Source organism: Rousettus aegyptiacus, unplaced genomic scaffold (assembly GCF_014176215.1).
Source record: "Rousettus aegyptiacus isolate mRouAeg1 unplaced genomic scaffold, mRouAeg1.p scaffold_m13_p_6, whole genome shotgun sequence".
Taxonomy (NCBI): Eukaryota; Metazoa; Chordata; class Mammalia; order Chiroptera; family Pteropodidae; genus Rousettus; species Rousettus aegyptiacus.
Window position 1 is genome coordinate 68,149,913 of NW_023416309.1, and position 23,710 is coordinate 68,173,622.

A 23,710-nucleotide genomic window follows, 5' to 3' on the forward strand; every position below is an offset into this window, starting at 1 on the left:
CTAACGACATATGTCCCAAAGGAAATGCCACAGTGATTCCAAGCTTTGAAAACAGTAGTTTCACGAGCAATAAAAGGACATTTTACCCATGTCGGACAGGAAAAGAACAGCCTCTCATAATAGTCTATTTAGCCATATGTGCACACATTTACTGACCATCGAGAAAAGTACCATTTTTAGGGCAAACAAAAATCCGCCTAGTATACTCAAATAGCACCATTCTCTGAGTAGTTTTTTTCATTTTTTATAGATATCACGTCATAAATCAGAGTCTCATGGACTGGCTGGTGTTCTACAATGAATCATGTTGTTTTGTACCACTCAGAGGCTCTCTAGAAGGGCTAGGTGACTCCTCGTATGTTGCCCTATGTGTAGCGACTAGCTTGGACTGGAAGAAAAGTCCCTAACATCCAAGCTACTTCTCAGTTGTAACAGAATACTACTACCTAAGAAGGTTAACGGTGTCAGTGGGAGAATTCGAGGGAAAAGAGACTGCAGAGTTTTCCCTCTCAAAACGAAGTGAATAAATTGCTTCCAACCATAGAGTAAATTAGTCAATATAATTCCTGACTATTTTAAGGCCCTGAACCTTATATCAAAAGTAGACTGCTTAAAAACAACTTTGGTGGTTAAAAGAGCATGGAAAATCCTTTCTCAATATTTAATTACCAACAGCTAGAGTCACCAAAATAAGGAACTACTTTAGATATCTCTGAATATCCAGATCGACATTTTGTATTGTGGTTTATAAACAAGAAAAATCAATTACTACCACAGTGGACAAGATAGCATCATAATCATCAGACTGTCAAAATAAAAACGCTGCAAAAGGAAAATTCACTGTTTAAAATCAAAAAGGGCATGTAGTTACATGAAAGCAAAACTGTTAACTCAGAGGAGAAAGTACCTTGTTTTTCTTTTCATCCACCTGAGAGCCTAATGAATGATGAACAATACAGAAAGCACACCAAATTTTTGACTAATGGGGTCAACCAATTAGTTGAAAAGAGACAGAAAGTGGTTAGCATAAAAAATGACAACAGGAAAAGGACTTCGCTTTAATACAACATAATAATGACTAAATTTACAAACTAGAAATACTGTCTAATTTTAAAATGTACAAATTGTGAATAGTAGTATACATTAAAAATGATAGGGGCTATTATTATAGCAGAGGAAATTTGCAACGCATTTCTAAAAAAGATTAAAAGCTAATAAAGAATGTATTTATACTTACTTTACAAAGCAATTAATTTAAAGAAAGAGAAAGGCAGAGGATTGATAAATTGTACAAGTAAAATTGACCAAAGCAATGTTCTCATACAGCACTGCCACAACTGTAATTAAACTTTTCATTGATTTCCTAGGATTCATTACATGGAATCATTTTGCAACAGGATCTCATTAAAAGTGAATGTAATATATTCTTTCATTAATAACACTTGAAATTATATTTTATTTGGTAATCTCATATTCTGTCTCTTTACAAATAAACATAAAATCAATGCTGCCAATGAAGCATGACCCATACAATAGAGGCTCAGAGGCACTGTTCTGCAGACCCAGGGTTGACTTTGGAGACTCGAAGAAGAGTAATCTTCCCACTCCATCCCCATCCCCACTCCTAGGTGAGTATCCAGCCAGTGAACTGCAAGCATTCTACACAAAGATTCAACAGCAGCCTGTGATGATACTTAATGATAAAAGTGGTCCTGACTAATGGGCCCAAGCTTTGCACAACTTCAGCCTCACCAGTCAATCTCTTAACTATAAGCCTGACCTAAGACTGGCCAGGGCTACCTTCTTCCAGATCTCATCATTAACAGGATTAAAAAAATATGGTCTCTCATCTGCCTGTTTTCTCCAGGGTGAAGTTCTTACATATGCTCTCTAATATAATATATATATTGAAATAGTAACAATTAGGCATACCCCAACTGGCCTGGAAGAAAGCAAACATCCTTGATGTGAACTGCTGATGAGGGCTACGTGGCAAAGAACTATGGGCAGCCTCCAGGAGCAGAGTGCTCCACAGCTGACAGGTGGAAGGAAAACTACGACCTCAGTCCCAGAGAGGCACAGAAATAAATGTTGCTAAAAACCACTTAGCCTGGAAGAGGACCCTGAGACCCAGAGAACCAGAGCCTTGATCAATACACTGATTTTAGGCTGGCGAGACCTTAAGCAGGGGATCCAGCCAGGCCATGTCTGGATTTCTGACCTATACGGAAACTGTGAAATAATACTCTGTGTTATTTTAAACTGCTCTGTTTGCAGTAACTTGTAAGAGAAAACTCATACATAGTGTCACAAGGGTGGAATTTAAAAAAGACTAGTCTATCAACACCACAGAGGGCAGACTGATTGGAGATGAGGAAAATGTACTCAAGAAACAACATAAATGCCACTGCAGTACACTAGGAGGGAAGGGAGGCAGGCCTAGAAGGATGGCAACAGTGCCAACAGAGGTGTAGATAAATGTTTTTGAAGGTGGGAACACTGGCCTTCATTACAGATAAATATAAGTGATCACAGTGTAGGAGCTAAGCATAATTCAGTAATTCAAAGAATAATAAAATCTTAAAAGGTCAAAGGGAACTTAGAGTCAACTAGTCTAATGTCTGTCCTGATTTAAGAATCCTTTCCACAACATTTCAGATGGATGCTATCACTGAATCATGTGACAGGAAGTTATTTCTCCCTGGGCAACCCTTTCTGTATAAAAGAGCTCCAGCTGTTAGACAGTTCTCCCTCAAACCAAGTCAAAATAAATTTCTTGAAATATCTGCCTACAGATATAATTTCTGTCTTCTCAAGTAACAGTGAATTAACTTTCTCTTTTAGCACAACCCTTAAATCATGCAAATGCAATAATACGACAGTCTCTGCTTCTCCAAGCTAAGTATCTCTTGACTTCCACACTCCTGCCCATGCTAAGTGAAACCTTTTAGAGAAATACTAGTTTTTCACTATAACAAAAGTACTTAGCACAGTGCCTAGCAAATAGTAAGTGGTGATTATTAAAATGTGGTTCCCAGAATTCTAGATGACATATTTTCTGGCCACTAAGTTTACCCTTAAAAGCAGTGCCTAAAGAAACTTCAAGAAACAAAACACTACATAAGAGTCCCAAACATCTCTGTCTTATAAACTAAGTTACTTCTTTGTCACTCTAGGGGAATGACTGGAAAGCAGTTCTTTAATACATGTGGGCTAAAAATGACAATGATAAAAACAAAACTTGTATCTGTGAAGCACTTTACAATGCCACAGTGCTTTTACCTTTATTGAAATCTCAGAAACACAGCACTTTGAAACAGGTTATGGATACCTCAGAGATATGAGAAGGAAATGTGAAGATTTTCACTTATATTTGACTTTTTAATTCTTTCTTTAAAAGCTAACATTTTGCATATCTTAACATGAATATAATACCTTGGTGCGCAATAGTACATGAATTTTATTTATAAATAATTATACATTTTTGTTATGTAAAACATTTATGTATAAAGTATAACTATAAATATACCTATGTGCACTTAAAATTTTTTTTACTGCTATAATACATGACTAAACAACTTTGGAAAACCCTACTCTAAAATAAAGAGCAAGAAAAGCAATGGTAGGTACTAACATCTGATTTTATATATGGAGATCTACATTCATTATCAGTTATAGTGAACTCAATGTAGGATGTAATCAAGAGTCACATAGTTCATGCCCAATGGTTGGCTCTGTGCTTTACAGATATTCTTTAATAAGTACTTCAAATATTTTCAGAAGAAGAAAATTCAACTAATTGAAGGGAAGACACACACACACAATCACCTAGCTGATTACAAAATTAAAAACTAGGCCAGTGAAGTTTTAACAACATTGTATGCCTGCATACAACCCATGATAATGTTTCTTATACCACACGTTTCAAGGGGAATTGGCAGTGAGTCATAGAGGAGGGAGCCACATGTGGAGGGTGGGAAGAAGCAGCCTTGCTGCACATTCTACCACTTCTGCATCAAAGGAGGCTCTACTTGCCACACGTAAGCTGAGGCTTTTCAGGACTCAAAGTGCAAGTTTAGCCAGTTCCCTAGTTCTAAAATCACAGTACACTTTCCAGAGCAGCAATGAACCACTTGAATGGTTTTGTCTTCTCCAAAACGCAAGTCATTTTTTGTAAAAGCAGCTTCATCAAGAATGAATTTTTTTAAAAAAGGTTCCATACTTTGAGAACTATAAGTCTCTGAGCATAAACATAATGGAGGCACTTTATTTCTTTTCTGAGATAATCAATTAAAAATAACTATAAGAATTATATATAAAAAACTGGTCATCTGCATCCTGCTTTTATCTGTCTTTTAATGCCTCACTCTTTTTTTAGCACTGGCCCCAAAAGAATTAAGTGAAAAACAAAACTCAAATAAATCATTGAGATAATCATCCACTAATAAAAGATTTGGCAGAAAGATTAAAACCACTGGCTAAATGAGTTTGAGATCCTCTATAGATTTTAAATTATCTTTGTGATCTATTCTATCTCATCATTATCCATATTCTTGATAGTGGATACTATGCAATATTGTAATCTGAATCCTACAAAGCTGAGATGTATGCTCTTTAAGTCTCTTTTGTGTACAAAACTGACAAGAGAATAGGCAGATAATGAATTTGTACGTGATTTTGTTTATGTGTGTATCTGAGCAACGGAGTAAGTTTTTGTTAGTTGATCTCAAAGTTCAAAATTATATAACTTAATTAAGAGGCATACTGTATTGTCTTTTCCAATTTTCAAATGAACTTGTGCTTTATACTTCATAGCTATATTTATGATTCCTTCCTCTCTCTTCATTTCTATTAACACCTTAAACTTCAAATGTTTCAATTTCTAATTTAAGTTTTTTAGGCTTCATGGCTTGGCAGCATTCTGTAAACCTCCTGACACAGTCATCTTACCAACACACATATCAAAGAAGGTGGTAATTCTTATGCCTATTGTTAAGTTCAGATGAAAAGTCAATTGATGAGAGACAGGTATTTTTTCCTCTGCCACATTAAAGGATATCAATCAGAGGTAACTGATTACAAACCATAACTACTTCTGGTTAAAAGATAAGACTTTTTATAGACATTTTTAATAACACAGCTGCAAAACTAAGAACTTATGGGGTCTTCCTGTTTTCCTCTTTTTTTTCACATAGTTAATGTGTGGAAAATCCTACAACCAAATTAAAACTCATAACTTCTGCATCACTGAGGGAGATCTTAAGATTGTTCTCTCGATTAGTTTTCCCATTGCTATTAAGCTTTTCTACTTTGTAATCCTCTTTTCAGTTTTTGTTCTCCTTCTCAATAAAGAAGCATTTCTTCTCAATATACTTAATAAACAATCTTTGTTAATAAGCTAAAAACCTTTTCAATAAAACCAATGCCTATCAAATTCTTAAGAAGTAGAAACACATCTTTTGAAAAAAGGAACTGCCAGTTGTACAGTTTTCAGTAAAATAAGGAAGGCTCTTCTCGGTTCCATGTCAAAATTGTGTCATTGTTCAGAGAGCAGTTTATCTAAGATATTTAAAATAATAAAGATTAAACATTCATTTAAAGTATTGTTCTGATTTGGACAGTATTTAGTATTTTTAATATTTGATTATTTAATACAACACATGTAACAGGTCAGTAAAATGGACCTACTCACTAGTCCTTTGTATCTGGATCTAAATGTATACATATATTAACGTATCATTATTTTCTTTTGCATTGAGAATTTTCGTTTGCTCCTGATAATTAAATAGTTGTGCAATAATGTTGCCTATGTTATTATTCTAGGGATTCAAAAGAACTTTCTAGCAAGAAAAATCTTTTAGAAATATTTTTAAGATGACCAACTGGAAGAATTCCCTGAATGGTGTTGATATCCCTTTAAGTGTAACTGAAAATCAATAATCATTTGCCAACCCTAATAGATGATTCATTGATAACATTTACGTTCACTACATATTTGTAAAAAAGAAAAAAACCCTTGGGATAGATTGTTTAGAATAAATCAAAGTCAAGTCTTTGAGGATTCCTTTGGGCTTCAAAGGGTACAAATTTTACAAATTCGATAAACTTTTAGAGAAACACAGAAGGGCCATTTCATTCCCCCATTTATGCTGAGTACGAAATAAGGCAGCAGATTACAAAGTTCAGGACACAATGACAACAGGTGAAAGCGACACTGTAAAGGTACAGAGAAGAACTACTAAGCATAGCAGGCTGAAGTCATCTGGACAATACTCTTCAGTACCACTAAACATTCAATTACTACAGTACAATAAAACACAGCAGATTCTCGAATAAAGTTATTTCATTCAATATCATTTCCATATTATGCTGATGAGAAATTAAAAAAAAAAAATGATACCCAGCAGGGGCCAATGTCAGTATGGAGTTTGCACTTTCTCCCCAAGTCTGCGTGGTTTTCTCCAGGGACTTTAGTTTCTTCGGACATCCCAAAGCTGTGCACGTGAGGTGAATTGTATCTAAATTGTCCCAGTCTGAGTAAGTGTGGGTATGTGGGTATGAGTGTGCCCTGCAAGGGCATCCTGTCCAGGGTAGTTACCCACCTTGCACCCTGAGCTGCTGGGATAGGCTCCAGCCACAACTTTGAAATGGAATAAGAGAGTTGCAAAATAACTATCTTACATTTTTTAATTAAAATTTTAATAAATATTTATTAGTATATCTAGTATGTATGCTTAAATGTATGTATAGCTCACATTTATTTCAATGTTTAATATTTAGAAATGTTTTGGGCTTTCAGAAGTTGATGTTTTTGCGGTCAGAAATATGCTATAGGAACTTAACTCTTATTTATATCAATTAGCCTACAGTAAAATCGGTTTTGTTATATCATTTTGCTTGAAATCACAGCTTCCAAGAACCTATTAATGACATTAAGTGAAGACTTACTGTAATTATTTGTAAGTAAAAGGCTAATCTGTTCAAAATTCTGCAAATGGTGGCAACAGAGTTCATTTTACTTTTTTTTCCACTAAGCTTCTGTTGTCTGAGCACTTATTATGTGCAAGGCATAGACTAGGCAATGGGAATGCAACAGTCATCAAGAGAGATGTGGTCCCTGCCCTCTTGGTGCTCACATACTGGTAAAGACCCAGACAAGCAAACAGGCATTATGACACAATCTATTAGCACTTCTGTTAGCACAGGTCAAAGATGCTGTGAGGAATACATAAGGGCTTCCTAACCTAGGAGGCTTCCCAACCTGATGTCAAAAGTGAAGACCTAAAGATAAGTAGGAGTTAGCCTAGAGAACAGAAAAGAGAGTGAAGTGTAAGTAAGTATGGAGGCAGAAGGCATAGCCAGGACAAAAGCCATAGGGTCAGAAACTGCGCCAAATAAACATTCACTCCCCCTACATATAAAATATCACAAAGTGTAAATACAGATAAAGATGTATCCTTCTATTTTTTTAACAAAATACTGATATGTTAGAATCCCTCTTTTCTTTCTTAGCTCCAAATTTACTATATTGCTCCTTATGATAGAAAAAATAAAGTTATTGAGTAAAAACTTTTTTTAGTACTTAAAGAGATAGTCTTTTAAAAATCTCTTCCGTGTTTCATTCCTTAAATTTAATAAATGAGATCCTCTCATACTTTGGTTTAAACTAGAAACCAAGCTCTTGATAATACCCTAAAATGATAATTAGGCACATGGGCACATCTGACCTGCAGGGCTGAGAAGCGATCCTTTGGTCCCCTCTAGAGATTCAAGTAACACATTCTCCATGGAGGAGGGGGATGTGATTAAACATGCAAAATCTAAGAGGACTCCCAGGTGTCATGTTGATGGAGCCATCTACTAATGGGAGATTGGGGGGAGAAGAAACAGGTAGAGGAGAGAAAAGGTAATGACAGGTGAGAATCTGATAAATTACATTAACAGAAAGTTTTACAATTCCCACTTAATGAGAACTCAACCTCTACTTTTGTTAGAAATGGGAAACAATGTAGTTTGCTGAGACAGAAGAGTGGGTAGAGGAGAGGGTGCTGACTGAGTTCTCCAGATAAGAAGAGTTTCTCAAAGTTTTTCTGGAGACCATTCGTAATAGGACCATCTATTAAAGTACAGATTCCTAGGCCCCACCCTAGACCTAGAATGAAGGAGTTTATGGATCTGAGGCTCAGAAATTTGCATTATAACAAGTACTCCAAGTATCTCAGATGACAAATAAAGTTTTAGAGCAACTAAACACAGTGAAATTCTCTGGGTTGATGACGGAAACTGGGGCGAAGAAGAAAATCAAACAAGATGGCAACGCCCTCAGTGACTGCTAGAGTGAAACACAGAAGTCAGAGAGGAAAGTTTCATGGTGCCGCCTGGCTCATTTCCTTGTTTACCTGGTTTCACCAACAACCTAAACTTTTCAGTTCAAATGTATACTTGGGCTAGTTGGCTTTCCTCTGTTGCACAGTTCTGTACTAACAATTCCCCAATACAAACTAGGAGTCTCAAAATATGTATTTGATTATCAAGAGGATAGGAAAAACTGCTGACAGATCAGTACATATCTATAACCACTAAAGGAAAGTAAATGTCGAGTTGGAAAATCAGTTTTTATTTAAATACATTACATATGAAGTACATATGTGAGGCTATAGTCCCAGATCAGACTAAGGTGTGATGTTTTATTTTCTTCGTAAAACTGGATAGTGGACAGGTGGATACCTTCATGTCCTCTTCCTAGAAGGGGATGCATTGTATAATGAGGTAGCCCCGTGGGTGCTATGAGGACACAGAGAAATTGACTACTGATAGAGTTGACTTGGCTGGATTTTAGATGTTTCAGCTTTTAGAATGATGTAAGAATTATGTAAGAATGTAAGAATTATACCATATTTTACAGTCTCCCTTGAAGATAGAGGTAGCTGTGCTATAGACTACGGGCCAATGAGGTATAAGAAGGTCCTATCAAGAGCTTTCCTTCCCAAATAAAAAGGTAAAATCTTGTAAGGACGTTTCTGCCTTTCCAATGTCCTCTTTCTTCATTCTTTCTGCCTGGAATAAAACATGATGATGGGGGAGTAGCAGCCATCTTGTGGTCTTGAGAACAAAAGCCACAAGATAACAATGACAGTGCGAAAAGGAACCACTTATGTTGACAACATCCTTTAGCATTAGCTCTTCCCTCCTAATTTCTGACCCCTTGACACGAGAGAAAAAATAAACCTGTTATTCATTTAAGTCACTGGTCAAGTTTTCAGTTACATGCGGCTGAGCCCATTCAGTCCCTCTCTTCTCTCTTCTTCTTCTTTAAAGTTGTTGATATTTTGAGATTATCATCCAAATGAAATTTATCTTTATATTCCTCTAGGATCTACCACAGCATTTTACACTTACACTCAATTCGATCAATGTCAAACTGAATTTAAAACAATTCAATTATCAGAAAACAAAAGAGCATCAATAAATATATTTTTTGTCTAAATTAAAACACTGGCTCAAGAATCTACATGGCCTACCCCCACCCAAAACCAAAAAATGGAGAAATAAAAATAAAAAATCAGAGAAAAACCTACATCAGCAGTAAATTAAGTAGAGGATGCTAAAATCCTCAAAAATATAGTAGAGATTACAAATATAATAGCGATGACATTGAATTGAAGACAGCTACTGAGAGCTGACTTATTACTTTCATTATTTGAATAGTAAAAAATTAGACTACTTTAAATATCAACTAATAAGGAATTGGATAAACATGGAAATAAAGACTGACAGTATCCATTATTGCTTTCTGATGTGAAGAAGTGAGGAACAAGGAGAGAGGCCAAGGTGGACCATGGGTGAGATGGGCCAACGCTCTAAAAAGTCCTTTTACCATCACAGCAGGCATGTTTAGACACAGTTGCATCACAGCTAGAGGGACAGAAAAGAGGTCACACCTAAAGGAGAGCAGGCCCTGCCTTGACATAATTCTCAAAGACAACGCAGAAACATTTCTTTGTATCCTAGCCCTTTATAGCAAGCTATCTACTAACACTAAGGCCTGGCACAGCAGGGTATCCATCCAGCTCAGTAGAAAGTAGCACCAGAGAAAGGGCTGGGCACAGACATACTATATTCTGAGAGCAGAGGCAGACTACACTAAAAATCAGACTTGGAAAGCAGTATACTGGCACTATGTGGTTTCAAAAACACAATGAAAATACATTGTAGGGAAAATATTTCCTTGCTGGTAGATGTCTCCACATCTCCTTTAGGCCACAGGAATGTTACACCAATAATGTAAACTGATAGCCTCCATTTTTTAGCTTAAATTGCAAGAGGAGAAGTCCAACAACATCAAGTTAAAACTGTTAGGTGATGAAGAAAACGTCAACCATGTATTCATCCCACAAAATATAATAAGCACCTGCTATGTGCCAAGCAATGCTTCAGGGCATAAAAATGTAAACAAACAATGCCCTGTCCTCATAGAATTTACATTCTTTTGGGTGACTTACTACTAACTGGAATACTCTTGTCTTCATTCAGAAATGAATAGATGAAGAAGTAAAATGGGTCAATGTAAGACATAAAAAGGATTCTACAACATAAAAGAAAAAAAAGGGCATAGAAGAAAAAGAGGTTGAATATACCTAAGAAAAAGATGTACCACAGAACTAGTAAACTTAAGCTCCTCATAAAGAGTAAGATGTGGCAGGGGCTCATACTAAACCCACCCTACCTATCCCACTCATTTCACTCACCCCATTCTACTCATGTCAGTTAGAAGGGAACACTTGGGACATAACAGGGACTCAATGAGTAACAGGTAGAATAAGTAGGGGGAAAAAAACAAGAAACAAATTAAGTGGGTTAAGAGAAGTACACAGAAGCCAACACTGCCATAGTAAAATGTTAAAAGTCATGAGAATAAAAAGTAGACAGTGTAAAATCAAATCAGCGCTGTACACAATACATCTCTCAGGATCCTTCAGAATGAAGTAAAAAATTATAGTTAGGAAAGCAGATGGAGAAAGTATAAGAGTGAGGCAAAAACAATGAAATAAATGCTATAGCATAAAAAAGGAGATAACCTGATCGTTAATTTGGTTGGCTACCTGAAAAACTCAAAAAAGAATGAACTAAGAAAAACATTTTTTAAATATCCCCAAATTAATTTATCCGTAAATATATAAAATCTATTTAAAGAAAATGATAAAATGTGAGGCATAAAAGACTTGAATAAATGAAGATAATGAATATGGTAATGACTTCAATTCATCCCCAAATTAATCTATAAACATGTCAAAATTTCAATTAAAATACTAATAGAAATTTTTTGAGAGGATTGAGGTTTGTCCAGGGATAGAGCTTCACAAATTCTTAAATGTCACAGTAGACACTGGCTAATGACTTATTAAAAACAGGGCATATCTCCACCTTATACCATTTTCTCTAAATAAAAAATTTAAATATAAACTATAAAATTATAAAAATATAAAATTAAAAATATAAATATTTACAAAACCTTTATGTGAGACAGCCTAAGTATAATACAAAAATAAAAAACCACAAGAAAAAATATTGGTAGATTTGATTACATAAAATTAACACACATCAAAATAATAAATGAAAACAAGAAGTTAACGACATATAAAGTATAAGACATTTACAATAAGTTTATATCACGAGTTCAACTCCTTACTATATAAAGAACTCTTACAAACAATAAAGATAAACACTGAAGAAAAGAGGCCATTCACAAAAGAAATAAAATCACCAATCAACATATGGAAAATACAATACCTCATCAGCAGTTTTAAATACAGATTTAAAACCTCAGGTGTCATTTTTGCCCCTAAAATTGGTAGTTATTTAGAAAAATATAATACTATCTAGCATTCATTGGTGAAGGTAAGATAAGTTGTGTACTCTATTGACAGCATAAATAGGAAAAACCTTTCTCAAGGGAGGTTTGTCAGTGAAAATTAAAAGCTTTAAGAGTATGCATACCCTCTGACCCAGCAAGGCCACATGTATACTTATCCTAGGAAAATCACCATAGATTTAACTTAGAAGAGAATAATTACTGTATTATTTATAATAATGATGAAAAACTGAAAATGATCTAAATGGAAGAGTGATAAATTATGGTATAAATATGTAATGGCATGCTACATACATACATTAAAAACATGGAATACTTCTAAGGACCTAACTTTCAAAATTAAATGTGTACAAGCACATGTGTATGGAGATATTAAAAATTATTATTTTTAATAGTAAAAAACTAAAGACTATCTAAATATTAATTTTAAGAAAATGGTTCAATAAATTCAATGTATCCATGCCATGGAACACTAGCCAACGTTAAAAAAAAAAGGTCATTCCAATTATATTGATGAGGAAGCATGTCTATTTAGAGAAGAAATAACTAAACAAAATGTATATTATGACCCCATTTTTATAAAACACAACAGAAACTATATATGCATTAATATAATAGAATGTAATATAATACAATAAATATAATATAATAATAATTAACCTTTTGTGAACCTTCACTCTATGCTAGGTTCAACATTAAATTATTTACCTGACAATGAGGCTTAGAGATTTGAAAAAATGTGCCAATCATCACAAAATAATAAATGGTAGGTCAGAGACTCCAACTCTGCCAGTCTCATTCCAGAGGCTATGCTATTAACATTAACATTACAACACAGACTGCAAAGAAAAAGGTTGAAAAACTGTATATAAAACATTGGTTACTGCATGTCTGGAGGAGACTTTTTGCAGATTATGTGTTTTTGAAGAAAATACTACTTTAAAAATTTTTTAAAGTCACCAAAAGCAAGGTAAATATGTTAACACAGAGATGCACAAAATAATTTTTTAAAATTACAGAAAATATTTACACTATGAGCTTACATTTGTTTAAGAAGCAAAAATATATGAATGGAATGTATAAAAAATTCTAGAATACAGTAAAATTATCAAAATGGTTACTATTTTGAGAAGGTGGAATTATCGGGGGATACTAATCTTCCCATTTTTACTTATCTGTATTTTCCATTTTTCCTAAACACTTAATAATAAAAATACCACTTTAGTATTTAATAAACATATTATTAAGGCAATTTTTTAAAAATATATATTAAAATTCAAGAGATTATAATTCTACTCAATATTTTATGAAAATGTGGAAAATCTCTTATAGATTATCCAATAGCTAAAGACTGCAGTACACTCAAAACTATACAAGTTATCTAATATAAATAGTATCCGCTATTCTTTTTTTTTTTTTTAAATAAAAAACAATATTCTAGGCCCTAGGGGAGAAAAATCTATACATTGATAGACTGTAGTTTATATTAGTTCCATCAACAGCATAATCTATTGGTTCCAATAAACAATTTATTTTAGTGTTCTGGTCTCAGGAAATGTGTTGTAGCTTTTCAGCACAGATGTTATTCAGGAAAAAAAATTCTGCTTTTTATTGACCTATATTAAGTATAAATTCAGTTGAGTCACCAAAGCCTCTTATGATCCTAATCCAAATAAAATTTCTTTACCCCAGTGTGTTCCTTGCAACAAACTCCAAAAACACATTGTAAATAGCTCAGTTGGCAAGGGAAACTCAAGGGAGACATATTATTATTTCTTTATAAACTCAGTCTTACTTCCTTTCATAGAAGAAAAATCTTTAAATGGCATTAGCACCAACAAATATTTGGCCCAGATCCTGGCATAAATGCCAAGGCATCAATCAGGTTGCTGCCACGCTACTACCCTACAAATGACCACTATATGGCCCTTCACTTTTTTTCGGTTAATTTTCCTCAGTGTATCACAGCTATAAACAGAAAGAGGCCAAGAAAGAAAGACTAGTTCTATAAAAGTGATCATTGACTTCCAGATATTTCTGCCACAGCTATCATTAGCTATAAATGAATTGCCCAAGATATTAAGAGTCCAAAAGAAATCAATTGATAGAGAAAAAAACCCTGCTGACTCTAAGACATGTGTAAATTCAAGTAATAAACTAAATAGGGAGGGAAAGGTCAAATAAGAGGGTAGGGGTCACCCGAAGGGTGCTGCCTCTTTAAATGGAATAAGCAGAAGGAAATGACTTTAATTCAATTAACCCAACGAGAAACCTGGGGCATGGAATATATAAAATGATACTAGGAGAAATTTACTGCCCCAGGACTTTTCCGTCTGTGGCTACAGAGGAGCTGCTGCTCCCTTTCTTCTCGGTGTATCTTGCTTTTGCACAGCTCTCTTGTGTGGTCCAAGATCCTGTCCAGCTGGTTTTTTCTGCTGTCTGGTAGAGAGGACTGCTCTAGCTCTCAGTAAGTGAGCTCTCCCATATCCAGCCAGACCACTGGGCCTGAGACCAGATTCTGCCTATGCAACACACACTTCACTTTCTCAAAGGGTGGTCCAGGGCCACCTAGCATCAGATCAACTGGCATGCTTGTCAAAAATGCAGATCTCAGGGTCCTGTCCCAGGGCTATGGTATCTGAATCTCTGGGGACAGCAGCCAGGAAGCATCATTTGAACATGGATGTGTGTATGCTCCTTTGCTCACTGATATATGGGAACCAATGAGTTGATGAGTACCATACCACATAGCATGTATTATTAAGTGAGTAATCTAATCATTGTTTTAGATTTTAGACACTATGTTTTAAATATCAAACCATGCATCTGAAATGCCTATTCAGATATACAACAATATAAGGTATATAAAATGGAAAATTATCTAATAGCAAGTATGAAGAAAAGGAAGACGTGGCCAAAAAAAATAAAATTCTAAACTAGTTATCATAAGGATAACTAAAGAAATAAGTATTGTGGGAATAAACTTTATGAAATTATTTTAAATTATTTAAAGTAGCTCTTTTAAGAATTTAAGGAGAGGAAATATTATTATTCCTTGATTTGGCAGTCAGTCAACGCTGACTTCCTAACTGCCAAATAAAATAAGTTTCTCGCTAGGCATCTTAGACCTCTAGCATCTGAAAGTGTTGATTACTTCCTCTATGGACCATGTCTTTTCTTTTGGCTTCTGTGACAAAGTCCTTCCCTATTTTCCTTTTTTTGACTATGTATTTCCTTGCAGATCCCATTATATACTTTACCCGGTTCTAAAAGGGGATATACCCTGAAGTCCTGTCCTTGGCCTTCTGCTGTTTACTCTACGCACTGACCTTTGGCAACCTCAATTCCATGTTGAAGACTTCTCATTCTTCCAGCCCAGTGTTCTATCTGAGATACTGTTTTTCACACCCAACTGTCCATTGGCCCTCTTCACTAGATATGCCAGTGACAACTCAAATTCCATGTGTCCAAAACTGAACTCGTCATCTTCTCCACACAGTTTCTTCCTTTAGAGGTCACATTCTTAAGTCTCCACACCATCATTCATCCAGTCTTCCCTATCAGAAGTCTGAAAGTTTTTCTAGAGCAGGGGTAGCAAACTCAAATATCTGTGTGGGAACCCAGGTAACAAATTTATTTTTTATTTAAGAATATACCACTTAATGTAATCACTTCTATGTAGTTTGCAAATGTTAACTTATTTAATACTCAGAGCAACCCTCTAAAGTATTATTATCCCTAATTTATAGATGAGTAAACTACGGTACAGATTAAGGAACTTGCTCAAGGTCACTCAGCTAGTAAGAGCCAGAATTTGGCTGTAGGGATTCTGGCCCAGGCGTCATATCCAGAGAACTGGATAGAGTATAGGCTAATAAAGAGTATAGTAAAACCTTAGAGAATATAATAAATATATTCGAGTACCAAACAAACAAACAAACCATGAGTGAATGTTTTTTTTTTAACCATAAGGTGGCAAAAAATAAATAAAAAAATAATAAATTTGAATGAATGTTAAGAAATCTCAGCAGGGCAAAATAAAACAAAAAACCAAATATGCATATGGTGGATGAAATGGTAATTTACGAACAGCTCTAAAGAATCAATAAGAAATGATTGAGGATATAAGAAGTAAATAGTAGAAGGAAAACTACAAATGACCAAAATAGTGAAAAAGACGCAAAACCCCACCAAAACTTAAAAAATAAATACATACAAAAATCTTTTTCAATTATTAAATAGGTAAAACTGATAAATATTGCTATGCACAAGCACAGAATATGGAAGGAATCAGATTCCCATGTGCTATTGGAAGGAATGTAAATTATACTATCTTTTTAGGAACAAACTAATTTTGAGTCTATCAAAATTATTGTTTAAAGCCAGCAATTATATTTGTAAATACTTACATAGACTAATGTAAGTGTACAACAACTTATGTACATAAAAGTTAATCACAGAATTACTTTTAATTGCAAAAAACTGTACACACCCTAAATGTGCATCTGCAGTGGTTTGGTTACGTAAATAATGGCAGTTCCATATGCTGGAACAGTATGCAATGAAATATTGTCAGTGAAAGCTATACTGTTAAAGAGAATGGCAAGTTGTAGAACCAGTGAGTACATGTGTGAAGAATAATCCTATTTCTATTAAAATGTAATATCATAACTATGTAGTTATATCTGGATATTTGTATATATATAAAAGGTCACATTTTTAGCAGAGGTTTTATCTAGAATTGATGAAAAGCAGACCTTTCAGTTTACAATATATGCTTGTGTTATTTGAATTTCCTTTTCTTAAAATAAGTTTATATTAATTTAGCAGCATTTACAAGCAACTTAAAAGATAAATAAAACAAAGTGATGCTGTTCCCCTAAAGAACCTTCCAGGACTTTCCACTGGCTGGGGTATCACAGCCAAACTCTTTAGCATAAAATACATGCCAAAATAAAATGGCCCTGTTTAACTCTTCAACCCCATCAAGTGACTCTATGTAACACTCCAGTCATACTGCATTACTTAGGCACACTACAGATTTCTGAGTATGTCTGGGAATCTCTGCTTACACTCCATGACTTTCCTGCTTAGTAAAGACTCATTTACTTCAACTCCCACCACAGGCAGAAACAACACTTCCTTCTCTGGGTCCCCACTCTGCCTTATGCACATACACATCTCTTATAGTACCTATAACATTAATTTCTCTAATGATAGATATAGCAATAATAGTCGTATTAATAATTGCTAATTAAGTGCATACTAGGTGATGGGCAGACAGGTGTTTTACATGCATTATCTCATTCAATCCTCAAAATGAAGCTATGAAGTAAGTACCACTATCTCTATTTTACAGAAAAGAAACTAAGGTACTTTAAGGTTAAGAAATTGCTCAGGATCACATAGGTATTAAGAAAGAGCTATGGGTTTGAAATAGAAATATATCTGACTACAGTTGTTTATTTTTTTATATGTGTATGTGTATAAAAAGTACCAAAGTACCAAAAATCTCCCCATTAAACTATCAAATTCTTGAGGACAGAAATCATGTGTGAGTTATCTCTGTATCTCTAGCATCTAGCACAAAGGGGTATGTATAAACACCCAATAAATATTGAAGGCAGGTAGTTTCATCATCTCGTTCCACCCACCACATGATGCATGGATCCCCTCTTCAACTTCTATCAAAGATGATGATGATCTGTTTCTACTTGGATAGTTCCAATGACAAGAACCACTGCCTTATGAGGCAACCCATTTCACACCCAAATAATTTTCCTAAGAACTCTCATTCATACTGAGAGAATCTGCCACCCTGTTAGCAAATGCAATCTCTGTTCTGCCTTCTAAACTATAAATAAGCAGCAATGTTCCTTCAAATCGATGGAGCTATGATGTTTGAAGATTGTTATCATGTTTTCATTTGCCTTTCCTTCACTATCTTTCTCCCCACTCCCTTCTCTTTTCTAAGCAAACGATCTCATTCCCCAAGTGACAGAGTTTCTCATCCCTCCTCCTTGTGGTTACTCTCCTAGAAGACGTCAATCCATCAATTTCCTCTCCAAAGCAAGTCTATACCAAGTAAGAAGCATTGTACCCAGATAGCAAAAGTATTCAGCAAGTATACAGCATGATTTCTGCCCTTAAAATCTTAGGAAAATATAACATACATTAAAGACAATCAAGTGTTTACCTATAATTATTTGAAAACTACCCTTGAGGTCTCCCACTTGCCAGGCACACTGCTGGGTACTTTAAAACAGTGGTCCCCAACTTTTTGGCTTCAGGGACCTGTGCTCCTATGAGAATCTAATGCCTGATGATCTGAAGTGGAGCTGAGGTGACGCTAGTGCTAAGGAGCAGCTGCAAGTACAGACAAAGCTTCGCTAGCTCACCCACTACTCATCTCCTACTGTGCAGCCTGGTTCTCAACATGCCATGGACTGATACTGGTCCATGGTACAGAAGTTGGGGATCCCTGCTTTAAAAGCATTATGTGATTACATTCTTAAAATGATTTATTATTATTCCTACTATATGCATGAGGATATTGTCTCAACAAGGTCAAGAAACTGCCCAAATTCTCACTGGTTAGTCAATATCATAGCCAGGATCTGAACTCAAGTCTGCTTGACTTCAAAGCCATATTCCAGGTTTTGAAAAGAGAGAGTTGGGTCAAGAGCAGGCAAGAGAAGGCTTAATGGAGAAGCCTTGAAAGGATCTGACTAAATATGAGAGGCAGACTGGTCTGTGGAAGGGGACAGGGAAGGGAGAAAAAAAAATGTAAGTTTCTGGGAAGAGTCTAATCATTTCCAATTACAATGTACCTTTAAAATCAGGCAGAGTTGAGGCAGGAAGCAATACAGAGGAACTGTAGACTCTTGAGTAGGTTAGTAATATATAAAAGCAACTTTTATAAAAGTTAGTCTGGTACCCCTATACAGTATAAATTGCAGTGGGAGAAGAATGAAGGCAGAGAGAACAGTTAGGAGCTGCTGCAATAAGCAAATACGTCATATGTTTTGGACCTGACCTAGGATAGTAGCTTCAGAAATAGAGATAAGAAATCATATAGGCATTACAAAAGACTCTGCTGGTAATAGCTGAATGTTAGACTAGAGATGAAGGGTAAAAGGGAAAGCAAAGACTGATTCTAACATTTCTCATCTGGGGGAAGTAAAGAATGCTAGTATTATTGACAGAAATGAGACAATCAAAGAGAAGAACCAATCTACAAAGTGAGCAAGAGACATGCAAGTTGATGTGTTAAATGATGATGCACACAAAGAAAGAAGCATCTGCTGATAACAGAGGTCACATCTGATGCCTACAGACTGAGAGGCCTTGTTTTTTGGGTGACATACTAAAATCATACCTTATTTATAGTTATTCTTAACACATCAACAACACAACACCCAAACCGGTTGTGTAAATTTTGTCCTTTACACAATCTAAAGATAACTTCTTTAGAAATGATGCTTTGCTCAACTATCAGAAAACATTAAGACATAATTTCAAGACCACCTGAAATCAGTCTCAGTGTTTTAGAGTAACACTGTAAGTTTTACTATCATTCTTTATCAAACTCCTATGTCTATATGTTCTCCCCTTCTAAAGATTTTCTTTAAGTGAATTTAAGTGAGTTTGATCACTGAGGAAAGAAGTTTTCTAGTTTACTTCCTTTTACCATGGATTTCAGACTTAACTCTCTTGAAAAACAAACAAAAACCACTCTTCTTCCGACCTTCTCTACTCTCAAAAGCCTCTCTGTCTAATCTGTTTACTTCCTAATTTTGACTCAATAATATTATTTCCCACTTTCTGTCCTCAAAGAGTACCTGGTATAATCTTATCACTTACTCATTTCTTCTCCTTATTCTCATCCAGGAAAAGGAGAGACCAGGTTTCCGTCTGCAGGAGATCCAGAACATGTATTCTAAACAGGGTTAGCCCAGAATAAGCTATTTCTAAGTTTAGCTACGAGTTGGGATGATAATAACAAAGATTTGCCTGACTCACAGGGTGGTTGTAACAACCAAATGACATAATTATGGGTTAACACCCAAATGCATGCAATAAAAATTGGTATAGTTTGCTACAATCAGGCAAAAAATCTGGTTCTAAACTTCCTTTCAGAGAAGTGCTCAAAATCCCTCCACACTTGGGGCAATCCCAGACCCCTACAAAAGCAAAACATAGCAGTGAGCCAGGAGTCCCAGTGGCCACTGAGAGTTCACTGCATACCAAGCACAGCAGTACAGTCAGTTCTGCCTGCAGAACTCAGACAGAACTCATTATCTTACTGCATTTTTAAAGGACAATAGGTGTAAAAACACAAAAGACAAGGATGTAAGCAGGATAAGTATTCTACTTTAATTGCAAATAAGAGAATCTTTTTAGTACAATACATTCAGTACAATGCTATTTACAATTCTGAGTAAATAGAATTCAGAAAACTTGATTTCGCATTCCAACTAAATTGAAGAGAAGAAAAATACTAAGATAAGATCTGCAGTTAAAAAATACTCCTTTTAGGGCAGCAAATACAATTAGCTTTTTGTTTAACTAAAAACAAAGTTTCAAGTAAGAATCTAACTATACCAGAAAAACAAAGTACCTGTGAGCTTGATTTTGGATAGTCGAGCCAAAATTCCTGGCAAATCGTCCACATGCAGCTTCATCTCTTTCCACTGCTTTTCTTCTTTTGTCTCTTTTCCCACATCTATTGAGCCTTGAATTATTGAGGCAGATTCTAGTTCTATCAATTCCTTTTCACTTGGCTTTCTGGACAAAGATAGGCTGGAGGGTGAAAATGGTTTCATCTCATATATTTCTGCTTTGGCTTGACCTGAAGATCTTTTTTCAAGGAAAGGAGATGCCACTGGTTCTGGCTTTGGTTTTACTTGCTGGTTGAGACTTCTGTTCAGATGCGTGACATACTAAATTTAAAAACTACATATTACTATACAAAACCCAAAATGCTCTTATAAGGTTGCTACACCTTCCATCAGTCCCACTTTTATGGTACTTAAAAGATTTTCCTATAACTTGATAAATACATGGTAAATTAACTAATATTACAGTGTTTGGTAAAATGAAAATCACTAAACTAAGAGACATGGAGAATATAATTAATGCCTTGGCACTGGTTTTCAAATTCGATGGTTCAGAAAATTCTAGAAATTTAAATTCCTTGAAAGAAAAATAAACTTATTTCTTATTCATCTCCTCCAGAATTTCCTCTAACATAGAACCAGAAACAGGTGGTTTAACATTCAAATACAATGACAAAGTTTTCTATAATCAAGAACCCAAATCATTGTTGACTTTCCACATTCCTAGGCAAACAGTGCAGAGGAGCTCAAGATAGTGCATAACCCGTGGCTAAGCACATTACAGCACTGTGTCTACTGCTTATTAGCAAGAAGTAATTATTACTAACAGCCATGAGGCAGGCTCTTTACAGTTTTATATAATGTGTATCATTATAGTTATGTAATAGATATCTCATTTAAGGTTTTCAACAGTTGTAAAGAAGATAATTATTCGTATCTCCCTCTTTAATTTATAGGTGAGGAAATCGAAGCTTGAAATAAACTGACAAAGCCATGAGTCAACAAGCAGCTAGTTATAGGTGGCCTTGGGACTAAAAGCTACCTATCCTGATAACTAGTTAAGTAACTTTTCCGTTACACATACTAGTCTTAGAAGGAACTACAAAGTCATGAATGAATCCAGAGTTCTGTTTACATACAAAAGGCATTATACATATTTAAGTCTCTCTTCTAAATATCCGTTATCCTTGAACCGCAACTTAAAAAGTCTAAACATTACTGGAAATTTAACTCTTTTATCAGAACAGTGAGTTTTATAATATTTTAAGTTAAAGTGGACATTTTAAGTAAAAAAAATGAGATGAATGTCAAATAGAACTTTAAATTATGAATTTGCTATTATTTCATGCTCTACTAATGAGTTCTTAGCCATCAGTTCTCCATTCTAGGGCATTTTTCTATTTGAGAAAATGGCAAATGCCCTCATTGGTAATTTAGAGTAAGTTACCATGTTGCCAACAATACCATGGAGCGAACCTAGATACAGGTCTACAAGAAGACTTAGATTATCAATGTCTACTGCGAAATGCCTGGCAAATTACAAAAACTCTGAGTACTTAGAAGTGCATGTATTTAAAAATCTTTTAGATGCATTGTTAAAGCAATTATTTCTGTATCACTGATGTATTTATAGAACTTTAAATAATTTAAAAAGATGTATTACAACAAAACAGTTCAGTTTCCTAATTTTGGTGTCAAAATATGCCAGAAATTTTCAATCTTTCTCCAAATTTAATCAGTAAGTTCAAGATCATACTTTAAAGCTCAAACATCAGAATTATTCGGGTTTTGGTTAAGAATAATCAGAACAAGGGATTAAAGTTTTGAATAAACTCAAAAGGACAATAAATGAAAGTCCTTTCAAACAGACTTCCTACAACTCTTCTTATAACAGCAATTTCTAAAATTCTCTCATACAGAGATAGTAAAAACAAATAGCAGCAAAGGTAAGAATTGTCTTCTGAACATACCATACGTTTAAGAAAGGTAAAGTGCTGAAATGTAATCCACTGCTTATTGATGTTCCTAAAATGATGCATAAACTTGTGAGGGGATTCCTGCACAGCTCTTCTCTCTAGATACCAAACACATCCTCCTACCCGACCTATAATAGAGAGAGAAGGGGAAAAATTGTTAAAATGATTAATATTTCTCACCAAATGACTGCACCTATCCAGAAGCAAAGCCAGCACCATGGTAAGCAATGCACATGTGATGGGTCAGAACTTTGAAATGATTTAATCCAGATTTGTGAATAAATACAATTTATTAGCCCAATTTATTGTTTAAGTCAATGTAATCCTTCAACAGGACTAGGGAAATTTTTCATTTCAGGATCATTATGCTTTTATTATATTAAGTGCTGAAAAGACATTTTTAAAAAGAAAATACAAACTAATGTTTAGTCACTTTTAAAAAATATAAAATGGGCATATTTTTTCTCAATAAATAACTGTAAACTGGGTTATATATCAGATTAATATTTTAGCCAACTAAAAGGGTGAGGAAATAGTTCCCAATAAGGTATGACTCTATCAATCTACTTAGGAAGAAGCTATTTTTATTGTATAAGAATTTGGCTTTTAATCATTATTCTACACCTTTTCTCAAATATCAGCAAATCCAATGCTTCTTTGTAAAGCCTCATCCTAGTCAAGCCCTCAAAGTGTAATGGTACAGATTCTCCCTTTCTAAGAATTCTTTTCCCATGGCTCCATAACACTAATAGCTAGTTCCCTGGTTCTTTCCACCTACCACTCATCACTTCTCAGTTTCCAATGGTATCTGCTCTTGCTGTGTCTGCCATTTCAGACAGTCCTTACTGTTCTGAACACTATATATTGTCCCTAAGCAAATGCAATTACAGGGTAATTTTTAATCTTCTACATGCCTATCACAACTGTTCTTTATCTCCACATGGATGAGTTGCAATGTCTTTAAGAACACTTTATTCTCACCCATATCTCTACTCTGTTCTCTATTACAGATAAAACCATTACCTACTTAAGACCTCAAGAACATCCTGAATTCTTCCTTCAACATGCATTTCTCACTGGACCTGAAGAACTCAAAACTGGTTTTGAAATTAAGGCTCAGAACAGTAAAACCTTGATGTCTTCTTGACAGAATTGTTCAAGTCCAGTAAACTCTGAAATATAGGCCAAATTCTTTCCATTCCTACTGATCCGGACCCTTATTATCTTACATATGGATTACAGTA

At 34.9% G+C, this 23,710-nt stretch overlaps 1 protein-coding gene across 1 annotated transcript in view; it reads right to left on the reverse strand.

The window, feature by feature from the left end:
- The window catches only part of LOC107519012 (protoheme IX farnesyltransferase, mitochondrial), a 114,556-nt gene that overhangs the window by 87,948 nt on the left and 2,898 nt on the right, over positions 1–23,710 (reverse strand). Inside the window, exons 2-3 of the mRNA XM_016161213.2 lie at positions 22,461–22,594; positions 20,493–20,814 (exon numbers count right to left, since the gene is read on the reverse strand). Coding sequence (XP_016016699.1) covers positions 20,493–20,814; positions 22,461–22,594 — 456 coding nt within the window. The remainder of the gene's footprint in view (positions 1–20,492; positions 20,815–22,460; positions 22,595–23,710) is intronic.